This window comes from Myotis daubentonii, chromosome 5, assembly GCF_963259705.1.
Source record: "Myotis daubentonii chromosome 5, mMyoDau2.1, whole genome shotgun sequence".
NCBI lineage: Eukaryota > Metazoa > Chordata > Mammalia > Chiroptera > Vespertilionidae > Myotis > Myotis daubentonii.
In genome coordinates, this window is record NC_081844.1 from 42,724,131 (window position 1) to 42,752,035 (window position 27,905).

The following is a 27,905-nucleotide window of genomic DNA, read 5'->3' on the forward strand; positions in this document are numbered from 1 at the left end:
GGCGAGTCTTTAGGGACCCAGACTCAAACGGGAGAGGCGGGACTGTCTGGCTTCGGTCAGAGCGAGTGCAGCTTTCTCTCCCAGCTTTGCAGTGGGAGCTGGGACTCAGAGAGGCAGAGCCCCTGGGGACAGGACTGAGAGCCACCATAACTGCTCTCTCCGGCCCACCCTGTTGATCCTGTGCGGCCCGCCCTGCCCAAGCCCTGCACACAGGCATTTGCTGGATAGCCTCAGGCAAAGGCTAGATTAGCACCTCCCTAGAGGACAGAAGTTCTCTCACTGCTGACACAGCTGATTCTCATAGCCACTTGGCCTGGAGGTCAAACCCTCCCTGGAATTAGCTACAACAATCAAGATTTATCTATAAGACTGCGAACAAAGACCACTAGGGGGTGCACCAAGGAAGCATAACAAAATGCGGAGACAAAGAAACAGGACAAAATTGTCAATGGAAGATATAGAGTTCAGAACCACACTTTTAAGGTCTCTCAAGAACTGTTTAGAAGCCGCCGATAAACTTAATGAGATCTACAAGAAAACTAATGAGACCCTCGATCTTATATTGGGGAACCAACTAGAAATTAAGCATACACGGACTGAAATAACGAATATTATACAGACTCCCGCCAGCAGACCAGAGGAGCGCAAGAATCAAGTCAATGATTTGAAATGCGAGGAAGCAAAAAACATCCAACCGGAAAAGCAAAATGAAAAAAGAATCCAAAAATGCGAGGATAGTGTAAGGAGCCTCTGGGACAGCTTCAAGCGTACCAACATCAGAATTATAGGGGTGTCAGAAGATGAGAGAGAGCAAGATATTGAAAACCTATTTGAAGAAATAATGACAGAAAACTTCCCCCACCTGGTGAAAGAAATGGACTTACAGGTCCAAGAAGCGCGGAGAACCCCAAACAAAAGGAATCCAAAGAGGACCACACCAAGACACATCATAATTAAAATGCCAAGAGCAAAAGATAAAGAGAGAATCTTAAAAACAGCAAGAGAAAGAAACTCAGTTACCTACAAGGGAATACCCATACGACTGTCAGCTGATTTCTCAACAGAAACTTTGCAGGCCAGAAGGGAGTGGCAAGAAATATTCAAAGTGATGAATACCAAGAACCTACAACCAAGATTACTTTATTCAGCAAAGCTATCATTCAGAATTGAAGGTCAGATAAAGAGCTTCACAGATAAGGAAAAGCTAAAGGAGTTCATCACCACCAAACCAGGATTATATGAAATGCTGAAAGGTATCCTTTAAGAAGAGGAAGAAGAAGAAAAAGGTAAAGATACAAATTATGAACAACAAATATGCATCTATCAACAAGTGAATCTAAGAATCAAGTGAATAAATAATCTGATGAACAGAATGAACTGGTGATTATAATAGAATCAGGGACATAGAAAGGGAATGGACTGACTATTCTTGGGGGGGAAAGGGGTGTGGGAGATGCGGGAAGAGACTGGACAAAAATCGTGCACCTATGGATGAGGACAGTGGGTGGGGAGTGAGGGCGGAGGGTGGGGCGGGAACTGGGAGGAGGGGAGTTATGGGGGGGGAAAAAAAGAGGAACAAATGTAATAATCTGAACAATAAAGATTTAATTAAAAAAAAAGGTATAATTTTGTGACATAAAGGAGTGGGATAGAAATGTAAAGGAGCAGAATTTTCATGTTATTGAAGTTAAGCTGTTGCAAATCCAAATTAGAGTATTATAACTAGGATAGTAAATGTAATCCCCATGGACTGACTTTGGCCTATTAGGTATCATTGCTGCTGAACACTTTTGTAAAGTTATAAAGGAGTACAGGTATGGGAGATATGGTAATGAAAAACCGTAGCTTTAAATTGAGGCATAGGTCATTTCTAGATGTGTTTCAGCTCTACAGGGAGGCTGCATAACAGTAAGACTCAGCACATTTTAATTTTCATATTTTTGTACTTGTTCTTGATCCCTCATGGTTGAATTAATTGCGCTCTGTGTGTACTTATTGCAGTTACAAAGTTTGTGCATTTTATTAACGTATTTGTTTATATTTCTGCCACCATATGAACTCCTTAAAGTTGAGAGTACTGTATTTCATTTTTCTTCTTACAGTGCCTTATGTGAATATGTGAATATGGAAAGGAATTTAAAAATTTGTGTGGTCCTTAGTAATTATCTGTTGAACTGAACTGAGAGGCTTGCTTTTTAAGAAAATTAATTTTAAAAATTTATTTTAAATTTTAAAAATTAATTTTAAAAATTATTTTAAAAATTAATTTTAGGTTATTTTAATGTAATATTTGTTCTTTTAAAAAATACTGAACAGATAAGAAGCATTTTAATCTATTTTCTAAAATTTTCCCGATATAAATATTGTTACCTGATTGGTAGCTCTCCTTCCTTTATTCTTTTCTTTCATTTTTACATACACCACAACACTTATATACAACTATATAAAGTTCAGGTATATAACATAAATAAATATACTTTTAAAAAATAGGAGTATGCTCTGCAACTTTCTTTTTTTCACTTAACAGTGTACATAGACGTACTTCATTCTTTTCAGTGGCTGCATAGCATTTCTAGTGCAGTGTTATTAAATATATTTAGCCAGGTCCATTGAAGGGCATTTAAGTTATTTATAGTTTTTTGTTTTGACAAACAGTGCTGGAGTAAACATCCTTGTACACATCCTTTTGTATTTGTAACACTATATCTGTAGGATAAATTTGAAATTGCAATTTGTTCTTTCATATGGTATGTGAATATAAAATTTTTGCATACTTTGCAAAATGACTGTAATTAACGTTACCACAAATAGGGTATGCAGAGATCTATTTCCCCACATTCTAACCAACATTGTGTATTATTTCTTTTTTGTCAAGTTCAGTTAGTATTTTGTTTAAAAAAATTGTTTTTTTTAATTTGGAGGAAGGTTAGTATTCTGTATATGTGTTTATTGGCTATTTTTCCCCAGTCATTTGCCTTTCTAGTCTTTGGTCTACTTCTTATTTTGGCTGCCAGTATTTTTCTGTGATTTGAAAGAACTTGTACATATTAGAGAATTAGCAATCTTTCAATTATCCTGCAGATATTTTCTCATATGATTGTTATGCTTGATTATATCTTTTGTTATGCAGATGCTTTAAATTTTATAGAATGAATTTTGTCATCCTTATTTCTTGTGATATGTGGGTTTTGTGTCATGATTTGAAAGTCCTGTTTCAATCAAAGAACCTATGTATTCTATTATTGTGTGTGTGTGTGTGTGTGTGTGTGTGTGTGTGTGTGTATAGTTTCAAAATGCCATCTGCTTGGAATTATTTTAGTATTAGGTCTGAGGAATAAATTAAACCTTTTTACTTTCAAGTGGCTGACTCCAGAATGTGTTTATGTATGGGAAATGTGGGGAGAGAAAAAAGCAAGAGATGTTGTCCAACTTTTCAGCCTGATTTTTTTCCTCTTATGATTTTTATGTCAAAGAAAGCATCATAGAAAAAAATAAACTTAAAAACAGAAGTCGCCTATCATACTATAATAAAATATAAATTATTTCTATTTTTATTGCTCTCTAGAAATTTCTTTCCATATTCTGACATTCATTAGCAGTCTCCTACATTTTAAAGTTAGTATGTGCCTAACTTTAATGTGTCTGTTGGCTTCAATACCTATGTAATGTTAGTTACTATAAATTAAAAATAAATTATAGCTACATTTTTTTAAAGGACTTAGTTCCTTGAACTCATTCCTGAATCCTTTTAGTGGTCAAGAAAAGGACACTGTGAAATGTAAAATTTAAAAGAAATGACAGCTCTCATTTTACCCCTCTAGATTTTGGACTGGTTTGTACAGATATGTTTGGCCCTGAAACATGTACATGATAGAAAAATTCTTCATCGAGACATAAAATCACAGGTATGTTTATTGTGTTACTAGTAACTTCTGAATGGATATGGACATGGAACCAGCATTGTCTTGATCCAAAATTTTTGAACCCAGTCCAATCTGAGCTATCTTGTGTTAGACCTCTTGCCTACTTCCTATATCTTTCTATATCTTGATTTGCTTTCTCATTATAACAGAAAAATATTTTTAAGAATGCATGTGTGGAAGGCAATGACAATAGGATATAAATTTCTAGATTGGGAATTGTTTCCTTATAAAATTTTGAAGATATCGCTCACGTGTCACTTGACTTGTAGTTGCTGTTTAGGAATTTAAAGCCATCATTCTTATCCTTCTTTCTTCTCTCTGGAAGATTTTAGGATATTCTCTCCATCCCTGTTATGAAGTTTCAGTGTACGCATTGATGAGGGTCAGCTTTTATTCATTATGCTGTGTAATTTCGCTCTGAGAAAGTGTATTTCTCAGGAAATGTTTTGGAAAATGTTTAGCTGTATTTTTTCAAATATTATTTATCTGTTACTATCTTCAAGGTTGTCTTCAGGATTTTTTTTCTAGACATGGTGGAGCTTCTTAATCTATCCCTCCAAATATCTTGTTTTCATATTTTATCTCTTTGTCTCTCTGTTCCATTTTATAGGTCAGTTTCATCAACCTACCCTTTTAATTTTGTGTAAACTAGTGCTTATCTCATATACTTTTTAAAAATATATATTTTATTGATTTTAACAGAGAGGAAGGGAGAGGGATAGAGAATTAGAAACATTGATGAGAGAAAAACATCTATCAGCTGCCTCCTGCACACCTCGTACTGGGGATGTGCCTGCAACCAAGGTACATGCCCTTGACCAGAATGGAACCTGGAACCCTCTAGTCCGCAGGCCGACGCTATATCCACTGAGCCAAACCGGCCAGGGCTCATCTACTTTTTAAAAAACTTTTATGTTTATTGATTTGAGAAAGAGAGGAAGGGAGGGAGAGAGAGAGAGAGAGAGATTGATTTGGTGTTCCTCTTATTTATGCATTCATTGGTTGATTCTTGTATGTGCCCTGACTGAGGATTGAGCGTGCAAACTTGACATACTGGGACAGTGCTCTAACCAACTGAACTACCTTGCCAGGGCTCTCATCTATTTTTTTAATAATAATTCTTTTCTCTGCAAGGTTGAAAATGGAATTTCACATTCTGATTGGTTCATATTTCATAATGTCTTATTCTTTTTAAATGATATTTATCCCTTCATCATTTATCTCTGAAATTTCTAAACATTTTATTTTAAAATTTTTGTTGGACTGTTTTGTTTTTTTTTGTTTTTGTTTTTAAATATATTTTATTGATTTTTTACAGAGAGGAAGGGAGAGAGATAGAGAGTTAGAAACATCGATGGGAGAGAAACATCGATCAGCCACCTCCTGCACATCTCCCACCGGGGATGTGCTGCAACCCAGGTACATGCCCTTGACCGGAATCGAACCTGGGACCCCTCGGTCCGCAGGCCAACGCTCTATCCACTGAGCCAAACCGGCTTCGGCTGGACTGTTTTTTTAAATTAATTATATTTAGAGTGAATTTATGTTCTGATGATTTGGAGGGGCTAGTTTTCTTTGCATTATATGTATGGCTTCATATGTATGGCTTGTCCCCACAGCTCACTCATCTTTGCATAGAGGTTCCATGGTTGTCTCACTTAAGCTCTCTCAGTTCTCAGAAAGGGGAGTACAGAGGAAGTTTGTTTCCTGTGTCAGGGCCGAGTGTCTGTCTTCTTACCTCAGGCCTGCAGCTTCTTTATAGCCTAATAGCCACAAGATGCATAGTGGGAAGAAGAGAAACTGTGGTGGAAGTTCACCTTTTCTGTCCCCCAACCCTCTGCCACCTAGTCCCATTTCATCCCATTTTACTCCATCCTTGTTAACCCCCGTTTGTGTCATCTTGGCTTTGAGCATGTGCCTGATTCAAATCACCTGACTGATAAAGATGGGTTTTTAATTCATGTTATCCCATAAAATCTTGACTTCACTGTTTGATAGAGTATTGGAGTTCTGTATTTATAAATTTTTGGAGTTCTGTATTTATAAATGCAAAATGGGTAAATTATTGGAAATTAAAAATTTTTTTTATCTATTTCTACAGATTGTTTTACCTTTTTTTTTTGGATGATGCCCAGGGATCTGCACTTTTTTTAAAAAAATTGACATACAATATCCTGTTAGTTTCAGGTGTACATCATAATGATTTGATAGATACATTTCAAAAAGATCGCAATAAGTCTAGTTAGCATCTGTCACCATATAAAGTTATTAAAATATTACTATTTCCCTATGCTGTACATTACAACCCATGACTTACTTTATTACTGTAAGTTTGTATCTCTTAATCCACTTCACCTATTTTGCCTCCCCCTCACCCCCCACCCCCCATTTTTGGAAAATTTTAGGATTAATTTGTTACATTTACTAGTAGGCTACTTAGAAGTTTTAGACAGTTGACGGAGGGGGAGGTTGGGATTCAATTTTTAAAGCTCTAATGAGATACATTTTATATTCCATAAAATCTACCCACTTAAAGTTTATAGTTCAATGATTTTTAGTATATTCACAGAATTGTGAAACCATCACCACTTTCTAATTCCTGAAAATTTTTTATCACTCCAAAAAGAAAACCTGTACCTGTTAGCAATCACTCCCTATCCCTACTCCACGTAGATCTTGGGAACCACTAATCTACTTTTGTCTCTATGGATTTGCTTATTGGGGACATATTATGTAAATGGATTCATATAATATGTACCTTTGCCTATTTTAAAATTGAGTTATTTGTCTTTTATTGTTGCTGTTGAATTGTAAACGTTTTTATTCTGGATACAAATTCCTTGTCAGATATAGGATTTGCAAATATTTTTTCCAATTCTGTGGGCTATCTCTTTTTTTGATGGTGTTCTTTGATGCACAATAATTTTTAAAATTTTGATGAAATCCAGTTTCTATTTTTCTTTTTTGCTTCAATTGGTGGTGTCATATCTAAGAAATTGTTGCCTAGCCCAGTGAAGATTTACTTCTGTATTTTCTTCTAGGAGTTATAGAGTTTTAATTCTTATATTAGGTCTAGAGTCCATTTTGAGTTAACTTTTGTATATGATATAAGATAGGGGTGTACTTTCATTCTTTTGCATGTGGATGTCGAGTTATCCTAGCATTTTTAAACTCCATTTTTATGGAAAAAGTTGACTCAGAACTGAACTGTAATAATAATCCTGGGTTTTTTTCTCACTTCTATAGAACATATTTTTAACCAAAGATGGGACGATACAACTTGGAGATTTTGGAATTGCTAGAGTTCTAAATAGGTAATATATCAGTTTTAAACTTGGTTTTGATATGTCTTTAGTGAAGTTTAAATTCGTGGTGATGTATATGTGATAATTTATATCTTTGAGTATCTTAAGCTTCTCCAATAATTCTTTTTTTGTTCTAGTACTGTAGAACTGGCTCGAACTTGCATAGGTACCCCGTACTACTTGTCACCTGAAATCTGTGAAAACAAACCTTACAATAATAAAAGGTATTTAAAATACTTATTATATTATGTAGATTTCCTTTAACTATATCTATTATACTATATTTATTAGCCTTAAGAATATTCTAAAATCACTAATATACATATGTAAATGTATATACACAGACTTTTAAAAAATATATGATGAGGGGAATTGTAAAGAAGCTATTTCACTATCTTGCTAAAGGAACTATAGAAAGAATCAGTTTATTATTGAAATTATATTTGGAAAAGAGGGCTTTCTTTGGTCTTTCTCTTTGTAATAGTAACTTCCTACTGAATTATAATAGTTAATATTTATTGAGCATTTTCTCTATGAAGGGCACTGTTTTGTATGCTTTCTGTGATTAACTCTTAATCTTCACAGTAACCTTGTATATTGTATGTATTAGTCATTCCTCCTTTCCTTATAAGGAATTCAAATGCAGAGCGATATAAAGTAACTTCAAAGTCTCAGGCACCTGGCTTCCAACCTCAGATTTTCTAATTACTGAGTTGTGCTGTGGTTACCAGACTGTAAATGTACTAGATGGAAAAAGAAATTCTGCCACTGAATTCCAATTACCCTTTATTTTCTCTCAGTCTTTCCAATAGAAAAATGATAACCAAAAAGCATTGATGTTAATTTTGAAAGTGCTCATAGAAGCTAAAAGGTAAAAATTGATAGCTGGCAATAACGCATGTATTATTGCTATCTGTCCTCCTTCTCCCCCATTTTTTTTTTTGAGGATGAGGAGGAAGCTCTATTTCAAACTTGAGCATAGAGACTGAGAACATCATCCTACCAATGTATTTTTTAAAAAACTTTTGTTACATTAAGTCTAGTCCATTGAATATATTATTAGTGAATATTCTAAAGGATAACAGTATTTTCTTTGAACTAAAGTAATTTTACATTTTAATGTTATTTTGCTGTCCTGTGGATAAGTCATCTGTAAAAAACATCATTCTTTCAATTAAGAATGGATTTGCCCTAACCGGTTTGGCTCAGTAGATAGAGCATTGGCCTGCGGACTGAAGGGTCCCAGGTTCGATTCCGGTCAAGGGTACAAACCCAGGTTGCGGGTTTGATACCCAGTAGGAGGCATGCAGGAGGCAGCCGACCAATGATTCTCTCTCATCATTGATGTTTCTATCTCTCTCTCTCCCTCTCCTTTCCTCTCTGAAATCAATAAATCTAAGTAACAAAATAAACTGATGAACAGAGTGGATCCAGAGACATGGAAGCATGGAATAGAGTGTGGAATCTCAGAGGGAAAGCGGGGGTGGAGGGGTGCGCTGGAAGTGGGGAGAAAGGGGGCATATGCAGTACTTTGAATAATAAAGAATTATTTTTTAAAATGACAATAGCTAACACACACACACACACACACACACACAAAAAAAATATTTTTAAAGAAAAGAAGAGATCATATGTAAAGAAGATAGTGTAACTAAATCTTTAATTAAGAGTAAAATAAATTAATATATTTACTCTTACCTAATGTTTCAGATGGCTCTCAGGTTTGAGATATAATTTTAGTAAATTAATATTTTCTTCATGTTTACTAAAGTAATAGTGTTCTACTTTAATATTTTTAGAAATCATGGTATTTTTAAAATAAATCTTTATTTTTGAAAGTATTATGTATGTTCCTTTTTTTCTCCCATTGCCCTCTCCTCCCCGCTCCCTCTCCAAGCCTTCACCACCCACTGTCTGTGTCCTTGGATTATGCATATACGCATATGAGTTCATTGGTTGATCTCTCCCCTGCCTTCCTTCTGAGGTTTGACAGTCTGTTCGATGTTTCTATGTCTCTGGGTCTATTTTTGTTCATTAGTTTATGTTGGTCATTAGATTCCACATATGAATGAGATCTGGCTTATTTTGCTTAGCATAATGCTCTCTAGGTCCATCCATGCTGTTGCAAATGGTAAGAGTTCTTTCTTTTTTTACAGCTGCATAGTATTCCATGGTATAGCTGTACTATATTGCAAATAGTTAAATAAAGCATTTGAATTGAAATAAAGTAACAATGGAATATTCATAACATTTACCAATTTTGGTTTTTTTTAATACTAAATTTCTCTAATCTGGGATAGCTGTTTTCATCATTTGGTTATGGTTGAAATTTCAAGTTTTAAAGGACATGTTTAGTGGAACATATTTTTGCACAGCATTTTCATGCTGGTATTTTAAGTGAAAAGAATTTTAAGTAAAATCTGAAACTTACAAAAAATGTCTCCTTCTTCTGTTTCCTAGTGACATTTGGGCTCTGGGATGTGTCCTTTATGAGTTGTGCACACTTAAACATGCAGTAAGTACAAGTTTCTGAAATACTGTGTCAAAAAGTGACTATAATATTTTTTAAAAAATTATATGCCATCTTTCAGATGACCCTTTTGTACTAGAAATTTTTCTTTGTCAGTTTTTAAACTTCTCAATTTCTCTTAAGTATAAATTTTAATTTATTTTCCCTTAATATGTATGCATATATTACATACTTCATGTTATATATTTGTTCTTATAATACATATATCATACATTTTTCTGAAAAATTATTTCTAAAGACAGAAATAGATTTGCTGTACTTTTAAAGTTAAATTCACATATGAATTTGATATTTTAGCTTAACAAATTATATGTTTCATTTTAGCAGTTTTTATCAAAACAACCACATTATTTGTGTTTGGAATTGAAATCATCTAGGGAACATTTTCAACATATTTATAAAGGGATTTTTAAATCAATTTAAATACCTTTTAATCCAGAGTTTTTAAAATTTTCACTTTTGAGACTCTGACATAGCACATACCACAGCAAAAAGGGGAAGTTCTTGTCCTAAATAGGTTGATTTTTAATCATTTTCCATTTCAGAATTTGTTTTTTAAAAATTCTTCCCCCATTGTTTAAACAGTAGAGTGTTTTCATTACAGAAAACTTAAAAGAAAATACATAAAAAATATAAAGAAATGAATAAATACCAAAAGCAACTTTTTCAACCAGTAATGACTACCTGTAATATTTTATCATTTCCTTTTAGGCTTATTCTAGACTAATCCATAGAGTGGGTTTGTTTTGTTTTTCCCCTGAAAAATTTAGTTATATTTATAAGCAGTTTAATAGCCTGTTTTTATTTCCTGATATTCTTTGAGTATTTTTCTTCGTTGTTTTTTTGTTTTTTTTATGTTTGCATACTTTCCTACCGTATTGCTTTGGTTTTGGTTTTGTTTCTTAAGGAAAAAATTACAGACTGCCAAAGTGATATGGGATGGTCATTATTAGATCTGTATGTAGAAGAATGGGTTAGTTTTTCTGTGACAGTCATTTTAAGTCTAAATCAGAATATTTTTATATTTACCTTTTACCATTGCTTCATCTACATTTAACTGTCAATATTGCTTCTGTATTTTGGAATTGTTTACTCTTAAGTGGACACATGAAATTAAGTAATTCTCTTACCTTTATTTATGAAGAGTCTGTCAGTTGAGAGATAGTAGTGAAGAGCTAGAGTAACAAGTCTTTCTGCATTTAGGATTTCTTATGTACATAAATACTTCTATACAATGGAATTGTATTCAAATTTTTAATCAACTGAAGGACATATTTTAAATGTGCTAAGAGAATTTAACACTTATCAGAACTATGTTATAATTGGCATAATCACCAGTGCCTAATTTATACCATGTTTTATATTCTATACTATTTTAGCCGAGATATCAAAGCTTAATTTTACTTACACTCCAAATGAAATTGTCTTAAGATTTTAAACTGCCCACTATTTTTTTTTAAATTTCAGTTAGAGTTTATATTGTGCTTAATACTAAAATGTATAGTATTCCCATTGATATGACTTTGGAATATTTGCTGCATTGTTTATTCCATGGCTTTTGGGAACATAACACACTTAAAAATAATGAGCAGTGTTTAAAGGGAAACTAATTAGTAGTTTATTATATTTCCCCAAAATATTTTAGTTCTATAATTGATGTCTTGTTTTAGTTACTACAATAGGAGCACAGGAAGGCAGGTCTTAAATGAAGACCACCAGGTTGGTTGGTTGGTTTTCATCTTTATTATTATTATGTTTTCATAAAATATTTAATTATTACTTATATTCCCACCTTTATTGTTTCCAATAACTAAAACTCTTTTTTTATTTTATTTTATTGATTTTTCACAGAGAGGAAGGGAGAGGGATAGAGAGTTAGAAACATCGATGAGAGAGAAACATCGATCAGCTGCCTCCTGCACACTCCCCACTGGGTATGTGCCCGCAGCCAAGGTACATGCCCTTGATTGGAATCGAACCTGGGACCTTTGAGTCCGCAGGCCGACGCTCCATCCACTGAGCCAAACCGGTCAGGGCTAACTAAAACTCTTATAACAAGTTATAACATCTTATGATGACTGATATTCTCTTTTAAATATATTTATAAATAACCAAGTGAACCTTGCTCTAGAGAACATATATGGTTAAAATATTTGGAAGAGGACTGTATTTCTGTTCTATATTGTTAGGAAATGAACTATTGTCATTGTTGATATTCCCATTTTCAATGTGTGTGTGTGTGTGTGTTATGTATGTTAATTTATTTTTTTAAATTTTAGTTTGAAGCTGGCAATATGAAAAACCTGGTACTGAAGATAATATCTGGATCTTTTCCACCTGTGTCTTTGCATTATTCTTATGATCTCCGCTGTTTGCTCTCTCAGTTATTTAAAAGAAATCCTAGGGATAGACCATCAGTCAACTCCATATTGGAGAAAGGTTTTATAGCCAAACGCATTGAAAAGTTTCTCTCACCTCAGGTATGTTTTTTTACTGTAGAATTAAAATTGAGCAATAGGGTTATGGTGCTTAAGTAGAACATGCCCTCCTCTGTTTTGAGGAGAGCAAACACATCAGAACTTGGCGGGGGAGGGGAACGAAGTGCTTTTTCAAACAGTTCTGGGGCCACCTTTCTTTCCATTCCTGTGTAACTTCTCCTCCCTATCTGCTTTTCAGTCAGTCTCTAGGAGGGAGCACATTCATTCTTTCTCTCCTCTTAACACTTAATCCTTAACTTCTGATCACCACATGTGTGGTTGTTTTCCCACACCAGGCAATTCTATGATACCAGCTGGTGTCCTACAATTCAGCTTAGTTCTGACACTATACTTGGAGATAGCTTCAGATCCCTCAGTCCCACAAGACTGCCCCTCTTAAGTTACTGCAAGTCCAAGTTGTCACTTGTGCTTCTGACCAATCAGAGGTTCCCACAACCCCTTCTTGGGTTCAATTAATCAGCTAGAGCAGCTCACAGAATGCAGAGAAACATTTACCAGTTTATTATTATTATTAGAAGAGTACAGATGAATAGTCAGAGGAAGAAATATATAGGGTAAGGTTCATCAGGGTCAGAGTGCAGGAGCTTCTGTCTCTGTGGATCTGGTGTATACCACCCTCCTGGCATGTTCACCAACCTAGAAGTTCTCCAAACCAGTCCAAATTTGAATTTTTTATGGAGGTTTCATAATGGAGGCATGATTGATGAAATCATAGGCCCTTAGTGAGTGATTTGACCTCCAGCCCCACTCTCCTGGAGGGGAGAGTGGGACTAAAAATCCAACCTTCTAATCACTTGGTGTGTTTCTCTGTCAACCAGCCTCCATCCTTAAAAAAATATATATATTTTTATTGCTTTCAGAGAAAAGGGAGAAAGATAGAAACATCAATGATGAGAGGGAATCATTGATTGGCTGCCTCCTGTATGCACCACACTGGGGATTAAGCCCAAAATCCAGGCATGTGCCCTGACCGGGAATCAAATCGTGACCTTCTGGTTCACAGGTTGATGCTCAATCATTGAGCTACACCAGCCAGGCCTTAAGGTCACTTTATTAACTAAAATTCAGGTGTGGTGAAGGGGGCCTGTGATAAATAACAAAAGACACCATTGCACACTTTACAGTTAGGAAATTCTGAGCTTTTAGGAACTACTAGTATGTGCCAGGCACTGGATAAAGATCATCCTATATAATAAAAGCCGAATATGCTAAGTGTCCGGTCATCCAGTTGTCCGTTCAACCAATTAAAGCGTAATATGCTACTGCTATGCTAAGGCCTCTCAACCACTCACTATGACATGCACTGACCACTAGAGGGCAGACAGTCAACCGGTTGACCAGTCGCTATGATGTGCACTGACCACCAGGGGGCAGACGCTCCAACTGGTAGGTTAGCTTGCTATTAGGGTTCAGCTGATCAGGACTGAGCAAGACTGGCTGGACACGCCCTGGAGCCCTCCTATGGTCCCTCCCCAGCTGGCCAACCTCCAGTGTCCCTCCCTGGCTCTGATCATGACCGGTGGGGTCCCTCAGCCTGGCCTTGCCCTCTGGCAATCCAGGACCCCTTGGGGGATGTCAGAGAGCCGGTTTTGGCCTGATCCCGCAGGCCAGGCCGAGGGACCCCACTGGTGCATGAATTTGTGCACTGGGCCTCTAGTATGTGTGTGTATGTGTGTGTGTGTGTGTGTATGTATTTTTAATCCTCATCCAAGGGTATTCTTTTAATGATTTTGGAGAGAGAGGGAGAGTATAACATAGATCAGTTGCCTCTTGTATGCGCCCTGATTAGGGATCAAACCCATAACCTAGGTATGTGCCCTGACTGGGAATTGAACTTGTAGCCTTTTGATGCACAGGACAACATTCCAACCACCTGTCTGGGTTGTATTTCTTATTATAAATCAGAATAGAACAGAATCATTCCTCTGTCTCTTGGGTTTATTTTGTTTTCCAATTTTTTTTACTGTGGTAAAATATACATAACATAAAATTTATTATCTTAACTATGTATATATGCACACACAGTTCAGTGGTATTAAATATGTTCATAGTGCTGTGCAGCCATCATCACCATCTAGCACCATATCTCTTTTCCCCTGTAGAGCAAACTTTCTACCCATTAACCAATTATTCCTCATCTTTCAATCATTAGTGCCTGGCAACAACATTTCTACTTGTTCATTGTTCTTTGGTCACATATGTATAATAGATTATTGATTTATATTTCCTGTAGTACTTGCATATAGGTGCATAATAAATATTTGTTAAGTTGAATTGAATTTTATTCTGACAGGACTTATAAAAATTTATAGCAAATCAGTTAGCATAAGTTATTAATATTAGTACGATCACATGAAACGAATTATTCTACATTACATGTTTTGTGTGCTATTTGTCAATTTAAGTGATCACTATTAAACTCTTCTGTAATTAGACATCTAGCAAAATCATAGTTTTATTACTTTTATATGCTTTTGAGAGGTGAGGGAAGTGTCATATATATTCTGGCTTAACAGAACATCACTGTGAACAAACACTCTTCAGAAAACAGAGATGTGGATTTATTACTACCAGGAGGACGCATTAGTAAGCAAGAAAGCCAATTAAAACTTGAAAGTTAAAATTGACTTGTATAGGATACAGAAACAGTCTCTGAAATGTGGATGTCATTTATGAGACTCCTTTGTTATCAATAACATTTTCAAGGGCAGTTTTATGATGCAATGTACTATTTTTTTTTTTTTTTTTTGGCAAGTACTAAAGAAGAAAGAATGACTTCATTTAACCTTGCTAAGGTTTCTTTCCCCCAGTACCAGCAGTTAGGACGTACAGTCTTAAGGCTGAAGCACTGGAATTCAACTCGCCAGCAATAAAAGAAAATAGTCGACCCTGATTTATGTAGAACTTATAATATGGAAAGAAAAAAGGACAGATTGTGATTATTAACAAACGGAGTAGTTGACATTACATATTTAGTATATACTTAGCTCCCTGTTGCTATTTAAGCACCACTGAGATTTCATTCTTCATGAAAACTTTTATCTTTTGTTCTTCAGACTTATTTTCTGCTGTATAATTGTGTGTCGCTAACCACTGATGTATATGTTCTGAGAAATGCGTTGCTAATTTTGTCATTGTGTGAACATCATTGAGTACACAAACCTAGGTTATGTAACCTACTGCACAACTAGGCTAAATGGTAATCACCGTCACATACGCGGTCTGTTGTTGAGGGAAACAAAAACATTATGTGATACATGACTGTAATATCACTTGTTCAGTATTCTAGTGAGAAAGTGTGGGATCCTTGCTGGGAAAGACAACCATTTCAGTTTCTGTTTTTGCCTGTTGGAGCTTCAGGTCCACTGCCACTGTAGGGATATTTTATCCACCAACATTAATTTCTCTTGAAAAAAAAAATTAACTTGCTTCCCCACCCAGTAAGAAAAAAGAGCAGACTTAAATTGAATTAAATCTTTGTTGGTGTAATAGTTTGTACTTAAAGAGGCGAACAAATGTAGTAAGGGGGAGAAAATTACTTGCAGGCAATACTAATAATTTTTGCTTCCCAAAATATGTTCATAAAATATTCATAGAATATTTTAGTAAATAGTAAAAAGAGACACTTGTTGCCCTGGCTGGTGTTGGATGTTGTTCAGTGGCTAGAGCGTCAGCCTGCACACCAAAAGGTTTCAGGTTTGATTCCCAGTCAAGGGCATGTACCTGGGTTGCAGGTTCAATAGGCAACCATTCAGTGTGTGTCTCTCACATTGATGTTTATTTCTCTTATCCTTCCTCTCTCTTTCTCTTCCTCCCCCTCCCTTTCTTTCCTCCTCTTCCTTCCTCCCTCCCTCTCTCCCTACTCTCTTCCACTTTCTCTAAAAATCAATGGAAAAAAATATCCTCTGGCCCTAGCCAGTTTGGCTTAATGGATAGAGCGTTGGCCCATGGACTGAAGGGTCCCGGGTTCAATTCTGGTCAAGGGCATGTACCTTGGTAGCAGGCTTGATCCCTGGCCCTGGTCAGGGCCTGTGCAGGAGGCAATCAATCGATGTCTCTCTCTCTCTCTCTCTCTCTCTCTCTCTCTCTCTCTCTCTCTCTCCCTCCCCCCCCCCTTCCCATTTTCTCTAAAAATCAATAGAAAAATATCCTTGGGTGAGGATTATAAAAATAAAAATAAATCAGTAAACTTCTGGCTTTAGGGGAAAAAAAGAAGAAGGAAAAAAAAAATATCTTCAAGTGAGGATTAACAAAACGAGAGACAGAGAGAGAGAGAGAAAGAGAGAGAGAGAGAGAGAGAGAGAGAGAGAGAAGATTAAATTTTGTTGGAATATTTAAATATTATCCAATAATGCTTACAGTTATATATTGATAAGAATGAAAACTTAGTAGAGATGCTGAGAAGATTCAGAGTTAAGTTGAAATAACTGAGAGGTTAATCTGAGAAGGGGGTAATGAAGCTATGCCAGTGGTCTAAGATGACTGCAAATCATTGGACTGTAAGAAATGCCATCCATGGATGATGTATTGAAAATACATCATCGGTTTGAAGTAAATAAGGGATATGGATGCACATAGAATATAGAGGTTATTTCAAATAGGAGGTAGTTGTGTTAAATTGCTGATCTGTAGAACAGCAAGCAGTGTGTGGGGGCCTTTGTGGTACATTAGGTTAATTTGGAAAGAAAGCTTGTTTGGAGAAATAAAAATAAATTGGTAAGTTTGGAAGGCAGTGAGCATAAGAGGAATTTGGTGAATGGGTTATGTGGTTGAGGAAGGAAAAAATGCATTGTGATTAATGTATTTTTTTTAAAGTTAAAATATTTTCTTACTTACTTTCCCCCTCTTTCAATCTAAGCTTATTGCAGAAGAATTTTGTCTAAAAACATTTTCCAAAGGTGGAGCGCAGCTTATACCAGGTAAATGAAATTTAATGAATCCTTTAACCTGTTTGTAATAATAAATATACTAATTATACTAAGTAGTAATATTCACTAATTATGCTAGACATATATGTAGACACAATAAATTGGTATAATTATAGATAAACTTAATCCAGATGAAATGCATATTTAAATTATGACATAATATATAATACCTTCTGATTAATTAATCACAAAATTTTTATTTTTTTGTCTGCCTTAGTTAAATGAAATCTGTCTTAGATATAAATGTGGATATTAGATTTATTGGGGTGATCACTTTGTAAATTATATAAATGTCTAATCACCAGATTGTATACCTGAAACTAATATAATATTGTTCCTTGTACTATAGCTAAAAATAATTTTTTTTTAAAGAATTAATAAAATGATAGTGGGGGAGGAAAAAATGAAGAGTCAGTTTATAATTTGGTATTCTGCTAGTACTGCACTGCCAGCCTCCCAGCTTTCTGAATGTGATATTCAGTATAAGTCCAGTGTCCCGACATTATCACCACACTCAGGTATGACTTTCCACTGAGTGTTTCTGTCAGTCCCTGTAAATGTAGGCCACTTCCGTCTGCCTTTGTCAGTGTGTGTGCAGCACCAGCTACGCACAGTGGTCTATGATGACTGCAAATCATTGGGCTGTAAGAAATGCCATCCATGGATGATGTATTGAAAATTTCCAGGACATTGAGGGTGTTCCCAGGGTTTAAGAAATGCCTGTAGATAAGCAAATAAAGCCTGATCAATGCCTTGCTATATTTCATGACCCAAAACTGCTTTAAGACACTGTACTGAAACTGTTGTTGAGTTGGTTAATATGCATTAAATGCAGACTAATTATCATTTTTTTAAGTTTATTTTATTGTTGACAGTATCACAGATGTCCCCTATTTTTCTCCCTGTTCCAGCCCCACCCCAGGCCTTGACTACACTGTTGTCTGTGTTCATGGGCTGTGCATATATGCACACAAGTTCTTCGGTGGAGTAGTTATTTTAATGACCACTTTAATGGTAGTTCTGTTTCTTCTCTGGTTGTCATTCGGTGATGGGGTTCCCATTCCATTAATAAGATAGAGTTTTTTTAAGGCAGCACATCCACACTGAGTGAAGCCTGCAGTGAGGCTGAGGAGCTCATGGTGTGATGCATCTGTACACAGGCCTTTTGTTAAGATTCACTGTTCATGGGAGTCTGGTCTAGATTCCTCGGATGTAAAGTAAATATTTTAAATGAAAAATATAAAATATCAAGTGGCATCTGTTTTGAAATTTTTAGTCTTTATCAAATGCTTAGGTGATATTCTGAGAACATTGTCACAGAATGTTATTAAAATGTCTTAACTAAGTGCCTACGTCTTTATGTAAAATATTTTTCTTTGAGAAATACTTTATAACGTATAATTTAAAAAATAGATTAATGTGAAGTTAGGTACTTTATCAGGGATAATTTTTTTTAATGTGGCCATCAACAGTAGAATATTTGTAGCATTGTGGGTATGGTTTTTATACCATGAGTATGTATATGCATATATTTGTGTGAGAGGAAAAATATTTTTTTGCATATAGAATGACTTCAGAATGGATTTCTAAAATCAGTGGACATTATTTAAGATTTGAAGAGTATATTGTTTTTCTTTTTTTTGTAAATCCTCACCCAAGGATATTTTTTTCCAGAGGACTGAAGGGAGGGAGAGAGGGGTGAAGGGGGAGAGAGAGAAAGAGAGAGTGAGAGAGAAAAACCCCATCAATGTGAGAAAGACACATTGATTGGTTGCCTGTACTCCTCTGACGGGCGAGTGAATCAAACCCAGGTACATGCCCTTGGCCAGGAATTGAACCCGTGTCCTGCAAAGACCGACTCTCTAACCACTGAGCACCACCAGTCAGGGCGAGTACGTTGTTGTTGTTTTTTTGAGTATATTGTTTTTCAAACAATGTTTTTCCTGTTTTTACTCCATTTTGAGTGTGAGCAGATGAATAAAAATGAATGCATTATCCTGAAACTGGGTCCATATAAGCTGGAAGTGGTGTGGTGGTGCCTCAGGAAGGCCAGCTATACTTAGCTCTCCTTAAAGTCTCCTGACTCATCCTTTCAGTGTGCAGAGACTTTCAGTTCCTGGCAAGTCAATTCACTCTAAATAAAATTCACAAGGGCAGACACGGCAAAATCAGCACATCTCTCTTGGCAGTCAAAGTCAAGCCTTATGAGAAGTCAAATCCTAATTAAAAGCCCCATTGTCACAAAGGCCAGAAATGCACCATGTCAGCACATTCTTTCCACATGGGTAAGCCTGCGTAGGAATTATAAAGTTATTTTGTTGTAAGAGCAGTTGGATGGATGAACTGTTTAATAGCATGGGGCTAAAATAGGAGTTGTATTGCTGATGGGCCTATAAATACTGGGTGGGCTCCAACTCCTTATAGTCCTTATCCTACTGGTAGCCTCGCATCTGAGTCTGAGAAATGCTCAAAGATCAGATAAGTAATTCTCTCTCTTCTCTAGAAAGTGAATGGGGACTATTCATATAGTTTCTTGGGACTCTTCATTTTTCTGCCTCTGGCTCCTTTTCTGGTGTACCCAGTATGTCTTGGGTGATGTTCATACATGTAGCCAGGTTACAGTGTTATGACTTTGTGTATCTGTGGTCTGGATTAGTTTTACAGTTGAACTCTCACAGGAAAATTTTTTCCCCCCACATTTCCTAGCTCCTGTCAGGATACATTTGGAGTATGTGTTTGGAAAACCTAACACTAGCATACTATATTTCTCATCTCTTCAACCCAACTTACTTATGAATCTCTAAACTGCCGATCAAATGGATATTATTTTTATAAAAGTTTATTAAGTTATTTGAATAATATACGTTCTTTATAAAACATTAAAAGAAGAAAATAAAAATTAACTTGAATCTTGCCCTGGCTGGTGTTGCTGAATGCTTAGAGTGTCAGCCTATACCCAGAAGGGTTGCAGGTTCAATTCCCAGTCAAGGATACGTACCTGGGTTGCAGGTTTGATCCATGGCTCTGGTTGGGTGAGTGCAGGAGGCAATTAATTGATCTCTCTCTCACATCAATGTTTCTCTCTCTCCCATCCTCCCTCCCTTCCACTTGCTATAAAAATCAATGAAAAAAATATCCTCTGGTGAGGAGTAACAACAACAACAAAAACCTTGAATCTTAACACATACTGTTATATTTGTGTTTTTTCCTATAATAACACATGAGCACCACCACACTGAAACAATTGAAAATTGGGGTTGTGTTATAAACAAAGATTTGTTTCTTTTAAAGTACAATATTATATGATGATCATTTTCTAATACAGCTAAATATTCTTTGAAGAACTGAGTTTACTGGTGGCATTTCATTGTGAACTACTGGTTAATTTTTTTTCTCCATTCCCTTCCTAAAAAGGAAGAATACTTGTTGGAAGAGATTGATTTAAATTCATTTACTACTTGATAATATCCTGAGATAGCAGGCTGGAAGAAGCAAAAAGAAAGCTGCTATTTAGGCTGTGGGGCAGTTTGATCAGAGAGGTACCTTAATAGATGTGGAAAATAGAGGAAAGAGGATTTGGGGAAGCTGTTGATATAGACTATACTCTTTGACCTCCTGTAATATCTTTGAAAGATGTAAATAGTAGGCTTTTCTTTTAGTTACTTTAGTTTAACTTTTTCTTGAATGTATCATTGTCCTAAGGGTGAACCTTGTCTAGGCTTCAGTAAGAGTTTAATAAATAATGCTGCAGGATTTATCCTTATGTATACATTTTTGTTTCTCTATTTCTTTAAAATTAATTCATAAACCTTTTTTTTTCTTTATTGATTAAGGTATTACATATGTGCCCTTATCCCCCCATTGCCCCTCCCTCATTCCCTCACCCCCCTGGTGTCTGTGTCCATTGTTTAGGCTTATATGCATGCATACAGGTCCTTTGGTTGATCTCTCCCTTACCCCGCACCCTCCCCTACCTTCCCTCTATGGTTTGAGCATCTGATTGATGCTTCTCTGTCTCTGGATCTGTTTTTGTTCATCAGTTTATGTTGTTCATTATATTCCATAAATGAGTGAGATCATGTGATATCTTTCTCTGACTGGCTTATTTCACTTAGCATAATGCTTTCCAGGACCATCCATGCTGTTGCAAATGGTAGGAGTTCCTTCCTTTTTACAGCAGCATAGTATTCCATTGTGTAGATGTACCACAGTTTTCTAATCCATTCATCTGCTGATGGGCACTTAGGCTGTTTCCAAATTTTAGCTATGGTGAATTGTGCTGCTATGAACATAGGGGTGTATATATCCTTTCTGACTGGTGTTTCTAATTTCTTGGGATATATTCCTAGAAGTGGGATCACTGGGTCAAATGGTAGTTCCATTTTTAGTTTTTTTAGGAAACTCCATACTGTTCTCCACAGTGGCTGCACCAGTCTGCATTCCTATCAGCAGTGCACAAGGGTTCCTTTTTCTCCTCATCCTTGCCAGCACTTGTCGTTTGTTGATGATAGCCATTCTGACAGGTGTGAGATGGTACCTCGTTGTTTTGATTTGAATCTCTCAGATTATTAGTGACTTTGAGCATGTTTTCATATGTCTCTTGGCCTTCTGTATGTCCTCTTTCGAAAAGTATCTTTTTAGGTCCATTGCCCATTTTTTGATTGGGTTGTTTATCTTCCTTTTGAGCTGTATGTATAAATGTTGGGGATTAAACCCTTATGGGAGATAACATTGGCAAATATGTTCTCCCATGCAGTGGGCTTTCTTGTTGTTTTGTTGATGGTTTCTTTTGCTGTGCAAAAACTTTTTTTTTTAAATATATTTTATTGATTTTTTTACAGAGAGGAAGGGAGAGGGATAGAGAGTTAGAAACATCGATGAGAGAGAAACATCGATCAGCTGCTTCCTGCACACCCCCTACTGGGGATGTGCTCGCAACCAAGGTACATGCCCTTGACCAGAATCGAACCTGGGACCCTTCAGTCTGCAAGTTATCCTTCTATCCACTGAGCCAAACCGGTTAGGGCAGCTTTTTATTTTGATGTAGTCCCATTTGTTTATTTTCTCTTTAGTTTCCATTGCCCTAGGAGCTGTATTGGCGAAGATATTGCTTTGGCATATGTCTGAGATTTTGCTGCCTGTGAATTCCTCTAAGATTTCTATGATTTCCCATCTATGTTTAAGTCTTTTATCTATTTATAGTTTATTTTTGTGTAAGTTGGTGGCCTAGTTTCATTTTTTTTTTGCATGTATCTGTCCAATTTCCCCAACTCCACTTATTGAAGAGACTGCTTGACTCCATTGTATGCTCTTGCTTCCTTTGTCAAATATTAATAGAGCATAGTGGTTTGAGTTGATTTCTGGGTTCTCTATTCTATTCCATTGGTCTATATGTCTGTTTTTGTGCCAGTACCAGGCAGTTTTGAGAACAGTGGTTTTGTAATACAGCTTGATATCTGATATTCAGATCCCTCCTACTTTGTTCCTCTTTCTCAGGATTGTTGCAGCTATTCGGGGTCTTTTTTTTTTATTTCAGATGAATTTTTGGAGAGTTCAGTAAACATTCTTCTTAACATAGATAGCCCTCTAGATAGTTTGACCACTTTATATTCCCACCAGGAGTACATAAAGGTACCTGTTTCATGGGATCCTTAGATATAATAATTGTTTTGAAGTGTATGTTCTTCAGTAAGTCTATAAGTATAGACATTCAGATTGCATAAGAAGAAAATACTAAGCTGCTCATAGCTATAGAATTAATGTTTAACAGTTGTTCTTGAAGTTTATGTTCTGTTTTTGAAAGTAACTTCTAAAACAGTGAATGTTCTTTTTAAAATTTATCTTTAACAGCTTTATTGAGATGTAATTCACATACTGTTCAGTTCAGTGCTTTCTAGAATATTCACAGATAGGTGCAGTAATCACCTACAGTCAATTTTAGGGATGTACTTTTTTTATATGAGAAATTTCAGCATCTTATAGGAGTGTGACTTTTGCTTCTTTCAAAAAGTGGCTTTAGAAAAATAGTTATAATGAAGGCATTGATATGTGCTAAGGAATTATCTGTTTAATGAAAACTTTCAAACTACATGCTATTTAGACTATGAAAATGAAAAAGTTCTATCTTGAAGAATTTTGAAATTAAAGATTAACATATAGAACTCTAGAAAAATTATTTTTATCTTTTCATGTAGCTAAAAGACCAGCCTCAGGACAAAGCTTGGCTTCTGTTGTGTCTGCTCAGCAAATTACAAAGCCTGCTGCTAAATATGGAGTGCCTTTAACATATAAGAAATATGGAGAGAAAAAATTACATGAAAAGAAGCCACTCCAAAAAAATAAACAGGTATGATCGTGTTACAAACTGTGGCATTAGTAACAAAAATCACTTTGACCTTTTTTTTTTTTTTATTGCAGCTCAATTCCATTATCTTGACATTCATAGGATTGTTTTTATTTAGTTACTAAAGAACATTGCTGTTGCTCTGCTTTCACCAGTCTTCCAAAACCAAGAGGACTTAACAGAAGTCACAAAGAAACATTAAGTAGATAAATTAACCAAAGTAGTTAGCACATTAAAAGGAAAGTGATGTTATAAATGAAATAATTTTTTAAACAACCTAAGCAGAGCCATTTGTGTGTGTGTGTGTGTGTGTGTGTGTGTGTGTGTGTGTATAAAACAAGTAAACATCTGTGATGCACTTGATAAAAATCTGGGAAATTTTTGTATTTGAGAATTCACAGGCAGATAAATATATCCACAAAGCCCACTTATACTGCATTGTCAGCAAAATTCCTTGTATTCTAATCTTTTAAAGATTGCCCTCACTGCTCTTGTTCTAAAGTCTGGCTTGTCTCTGACCACACTGTTGTGTAGCTCTTTTACTTGGTCACTACTTTCTTTCTAATCCCTTATTACTGCTGAGTCTAGGATGAGGGAGGTGTTTTCCTTCTCATTGCCAGGCTATTTCCTGCTTCCTAACCCCTCACCTCTTCCCCAAGCTCTGACACTTTTGCCACTAGGCTAAATCACCGGCTTACCCCTCCCCTCCCCCCATGTTAGGGTCATCTGCAGACCCTCATTTTTGGAAGAGTTTAATACCTGACTCACTGTCATCACTCTTGATGATTTTAGTATCCCAAAATGATGACCGTTTCAATAGTGCATGGCCTTTTATTTTCTTGATTGTTCTCTTTCTTTTTCTTTTTTTTTCTTTTTTTTTTTTCTTTTCTTTTTTTTATTTTTAATTAAATCTTTATTGTTCAGATTATTACATTTGTTCCTCTTTTTTCCCCCCCCATAACTCCCCTCCTCCCAGTTCCCGCCCCACCCTCCGCCCTCACTCCCCACCCACTGTCCTCATCCATAGGTGCACGATTTTTGTCCAGTCTCTTCCCGCATCTCCCACACCCCTTTCCCCCCCAAGAATAGTCAGTCCATTCCCTTTCTATGTCCCTGATTCTATTATAATCACCAGTTCATTCTGTTCATCAGATTATTTATTCACTTGATTCTTAGATTCACTTGTTGATAGATGCATATTTGTTGTTCATAATTTGTATCTTTACCTTTTTCTTCCTCTTCCTCTTCTTAAAGGATACCTTTCAGCATTTCATATAATCCTGGTTTGGTGGTGATGAACTCCTTTAGCTTTTCCTTATCTGTGAAGCTCTTTATCTGACCTTCAATTCTGAATGATAGCTTTGCTGGATAAAGTAATCTTGGTTGTAGGTTCTTGGTATTCATCACTTTGAATATTTCTTGCCACTCCCTTCTGGCCTGCAAAGTTTCTGTTGAGAAATCAGCTGACAGTCGTATGGGTATTCCCTTGTAGGTAACTGAGTTTCTTTCTCTTGCTGTTTTTAAGATTCTCTCTTTATCTTTTGCTCTTGGCATTTTAATTATGATGTGTCTTGGTGTGGTCCTCTTTGGATTCCTTTTGTTTGGGGTTCTCCGCGCTTCTTGGACCTGTAAGTCCATTTCTTTCACCAGGTGGGGGAAGTTTTCTGTCATTATTTCTTCAAATAGGTTTTCAATATCTTGGTCTCTCTCATCTTCTGGCACCCCTATAATTCTGATGTTGGTACGCTTGAAGCTGTCCCAGAGGCTCCTTACACTATCCTCGCATTTTTGGATTCTTTTTTCATTTTGCTTTTCCGGTTGGGTGTTTTTTGCTTCCTCGCATTTCAAATCATTGACTTGATTCTTGCGCTCCTCTGGTCTGCTGTCGGGCGTCTGTATAATATTCGTTATTTCAGTCCGTGTATGCTTAATTTCTAGTTGGTTCCCCAATATAAGATCGAGGGTCTTATTAGTTTTCGTGTAGATCTCATTAAGTTTATCGGCAGCTTCTAAACAGTTCTTGAGAGACCTTAAAAGTGTGGTTCTGAACTCTATATCTTCCATTGACAATTTTGTCCTGTTTCTTTGTCTCCGCATTTTGTTATGCTTCCTTGGTGCACCCCCTAGTGGTCTTTGTTCGCAGTCTTATAGTTAAATCTTGATTGTTGTAGCTAATTCCAGGGAGGGTTTGACCTCCAGGCCAAGTGGCTATGAGAATCAGCTGTGTCAGCAGTGAGAGAACTTCTGTCCTCTAGGGAGGTGCTAATCTAGCCTTTGCCTGAGGCTATCCAGCAAATGCCTGTGTGCAGGGCTTGGGCAGGGCGGGCCGCACAGGATCAACAGGGTGGGCCGGAGAGAGCAGTTATGGTGGCTCTCAGTCCTGTCCCCAGGGGCTCTGCCTCTCTGAGTCCCAGCACCCGCTGCAAAGCTCGGAGAGAAAGCTGCACTTGCTCTGACCGAGGCCAGATAGTCCCGCTTCTTCCGTTTGAGTCTGGGTCCCTAAAGACTCGCCCGGATCTGGAGCTCAGAGTCTGCGACTCCCTCCCGAACCGCGCCCTCCGCCGCCAGCCCGCTCCGCGCACTCCGCACCTCAGAATTTGACTTCAGCACTGCGCCTCCTCTGAGTGTCCGTATGCGTTTCTCTTTCCTCCTAGTTGTAGGACTTCCACTCAGCCAGCGTTCCTGTGGTTCTGGGTGATGTCCCTTCCGTTTTTTGGTTTCACTTTTGAAGTAGTTGTTCAAAGCAGCAAACTCCGGCGTTAACCTATGCCGCCATCTTGGTTCTCCTGATTGTTCTCTTTCAATGAATGGTCTTGTCTCCTACCATACCTCAGAACTCTCATCTGTAATATACCATCAAATTTGATAATATTAATAGTAGCAACTATTCTGTCGTTGCAACATAAACATCCCACTCCCTGACCATTACCTCCTATGTTTTCTGTGCATTCCTCAAAGACTGCCTCCAAAAATGTCTTTGTCTTATTTGGACCTGTGGAACTTGTTAGTTTTTCATTGCCCATTTCCTCCTAGTTTATATTTTCCTCTTCTGGCTTAAATTCCACCTCAGCTCTCCTGCCCTATTCTAGCTGTGCTCACTTTACATTTATAACCAACAATGTCAAATGGGCACCTTCTGGCTACCCTATGATATTTCCTCAGTCCACTTACTCTCCCATTTTTTAGATGATGAATTTCTTTGCCTCCTTGTTTTTCACTTCAGACTAAAGATCTTGCTTCTTATCTCACTGAGAAAATAGAAGCCATTAGAAGAAAATTTTTCTACATCACTTCTGCCAGTCAGTCATATCTGTTTGAAATAGTCTGCTTTTGTTTCTATTACATGATCTGTTCTTAGTTGAAGTCAGCCCTGCAATTTGTGTACTAGTATATTATTATTATATTATTATTTTCCTTCTTTGAGCTCTCTTCTACATCATCTTATTTCTTCTCTCTACTGAGTCATCTCTGTTAGCAAACAAACATATTGTGTCTTTAGTCTCTAAAAAAAAAAAATCTTTCCTTATCTCCCATTCCTCCTTTCGGCTGCTTCCCTATATCCATCTCTGCTTCCTTTAACAGCAGAACTTACCCACGGCATTGACTGTGCTGTCTCCCACCCCTCCTCTCGTTTCCCTTTGACCCATTCCGCTCAGGGCTTCCTCGTCAGTTGTTACAACATAGCTCTTGACTAGGGCATTAGTGGCCTCCGTGCTGCCAAGTCCAGGGGTCAGTTGTCCTCTCCCTCAGCTTCTGATCACTTGGTTACCCCCTTCTTCTTCAAGCATTGTCTTCACTTGAGTCCAGTGTTACATTCTTCTGTTTCTCCTCCTACCTTGTTGACTGCTTATCTCAGCTTCCTTCGCAAGTTCCTCATGCCCCTGACAGCTTCCTTCTTGTACTAGACTCTCTCTCTAATTGACAGCATTTATAAACAGACACTCAAATTGATATCTTCAGCCTGGACTTCTCGCCTGAGCTCCCTCTTCATCTCTCCAAGCGGATTTCTAATAGGCACCTCAGAATTAACATGTGTAAAACTGAACTCCTGATTCCACCTCCTTCCCAAACTGTTCCTCTATTTTCAGTAAATGGCAACTCAGTCCTTTGATTTGTTCTCATCAAAACCTTTGGGGTCATCATTGCAAATTCTTTCAACATCACGTCCTAGCAACCCTGCCTTCAAAATACATTCATGGCCTGATTGTTTCTCATTATTTTTTCACCACATTAGTCTTCCCCACCCCCCTCATCTTTCACCTGGGTTATAATAGTAACCTCCTGGCTGATTTCACTGCTTTCAAACTTAGGTTTTTCAGTCTGTTCTCACTTGAGCAGCCTAAATGCTCCTTTGACAACAAAGGTCAGATTGTTGCAG

At 36.8% G+C, this 27,905-nt stretch overlaps 1 protein-coding gene across 5 annotated transcripts in view; it reads left to right on the forward strand.

The window, feature by feature from the left end:
* NEK1 (NIMA related kinase 1) overlaps positions 1 to 27,905 on the forward strand; it is a 147,637-nt gene that overhangs the window by 25,743 nt on the left and 93,989 nt on the right. For all 5 annotated transcript variants that reach the window (XM_059697657.1, XM_059697656.1, XM_059697660.1 and 2 more), the window contains 7 exons: positions 3,822 to 3,905; positions 7,170 to 7,237; positions 7,366 to 7,452; positions 9,689 to 9,743; positions 12,038 to 12,238; positions 17,115 to 17,175; positions 23,379 to 23,530. In XM_059697657.1, coding sequence (XP_059553640.1) covers positions 3,822 to 3,905; positions 7,170 to 7,237; positions 7,366 to 7,452; positions 9,689 to 9,743; positions 12,038 to 12,238; positions 17,115 to 17,175; positions 23,379 to 23,530 — 708 coding nt within the window. The remainder of the gene's footprint in view (positions 1 to 3,821; positions 3,906 to 7,169; positions 7,238 to 7,365; positions 7,453 to 9,688; positions 9,744 to 12,037; positions 12,239 to 17,114; positions 17,176 to 23,378; positions 23,531 to 27,905) is intronic.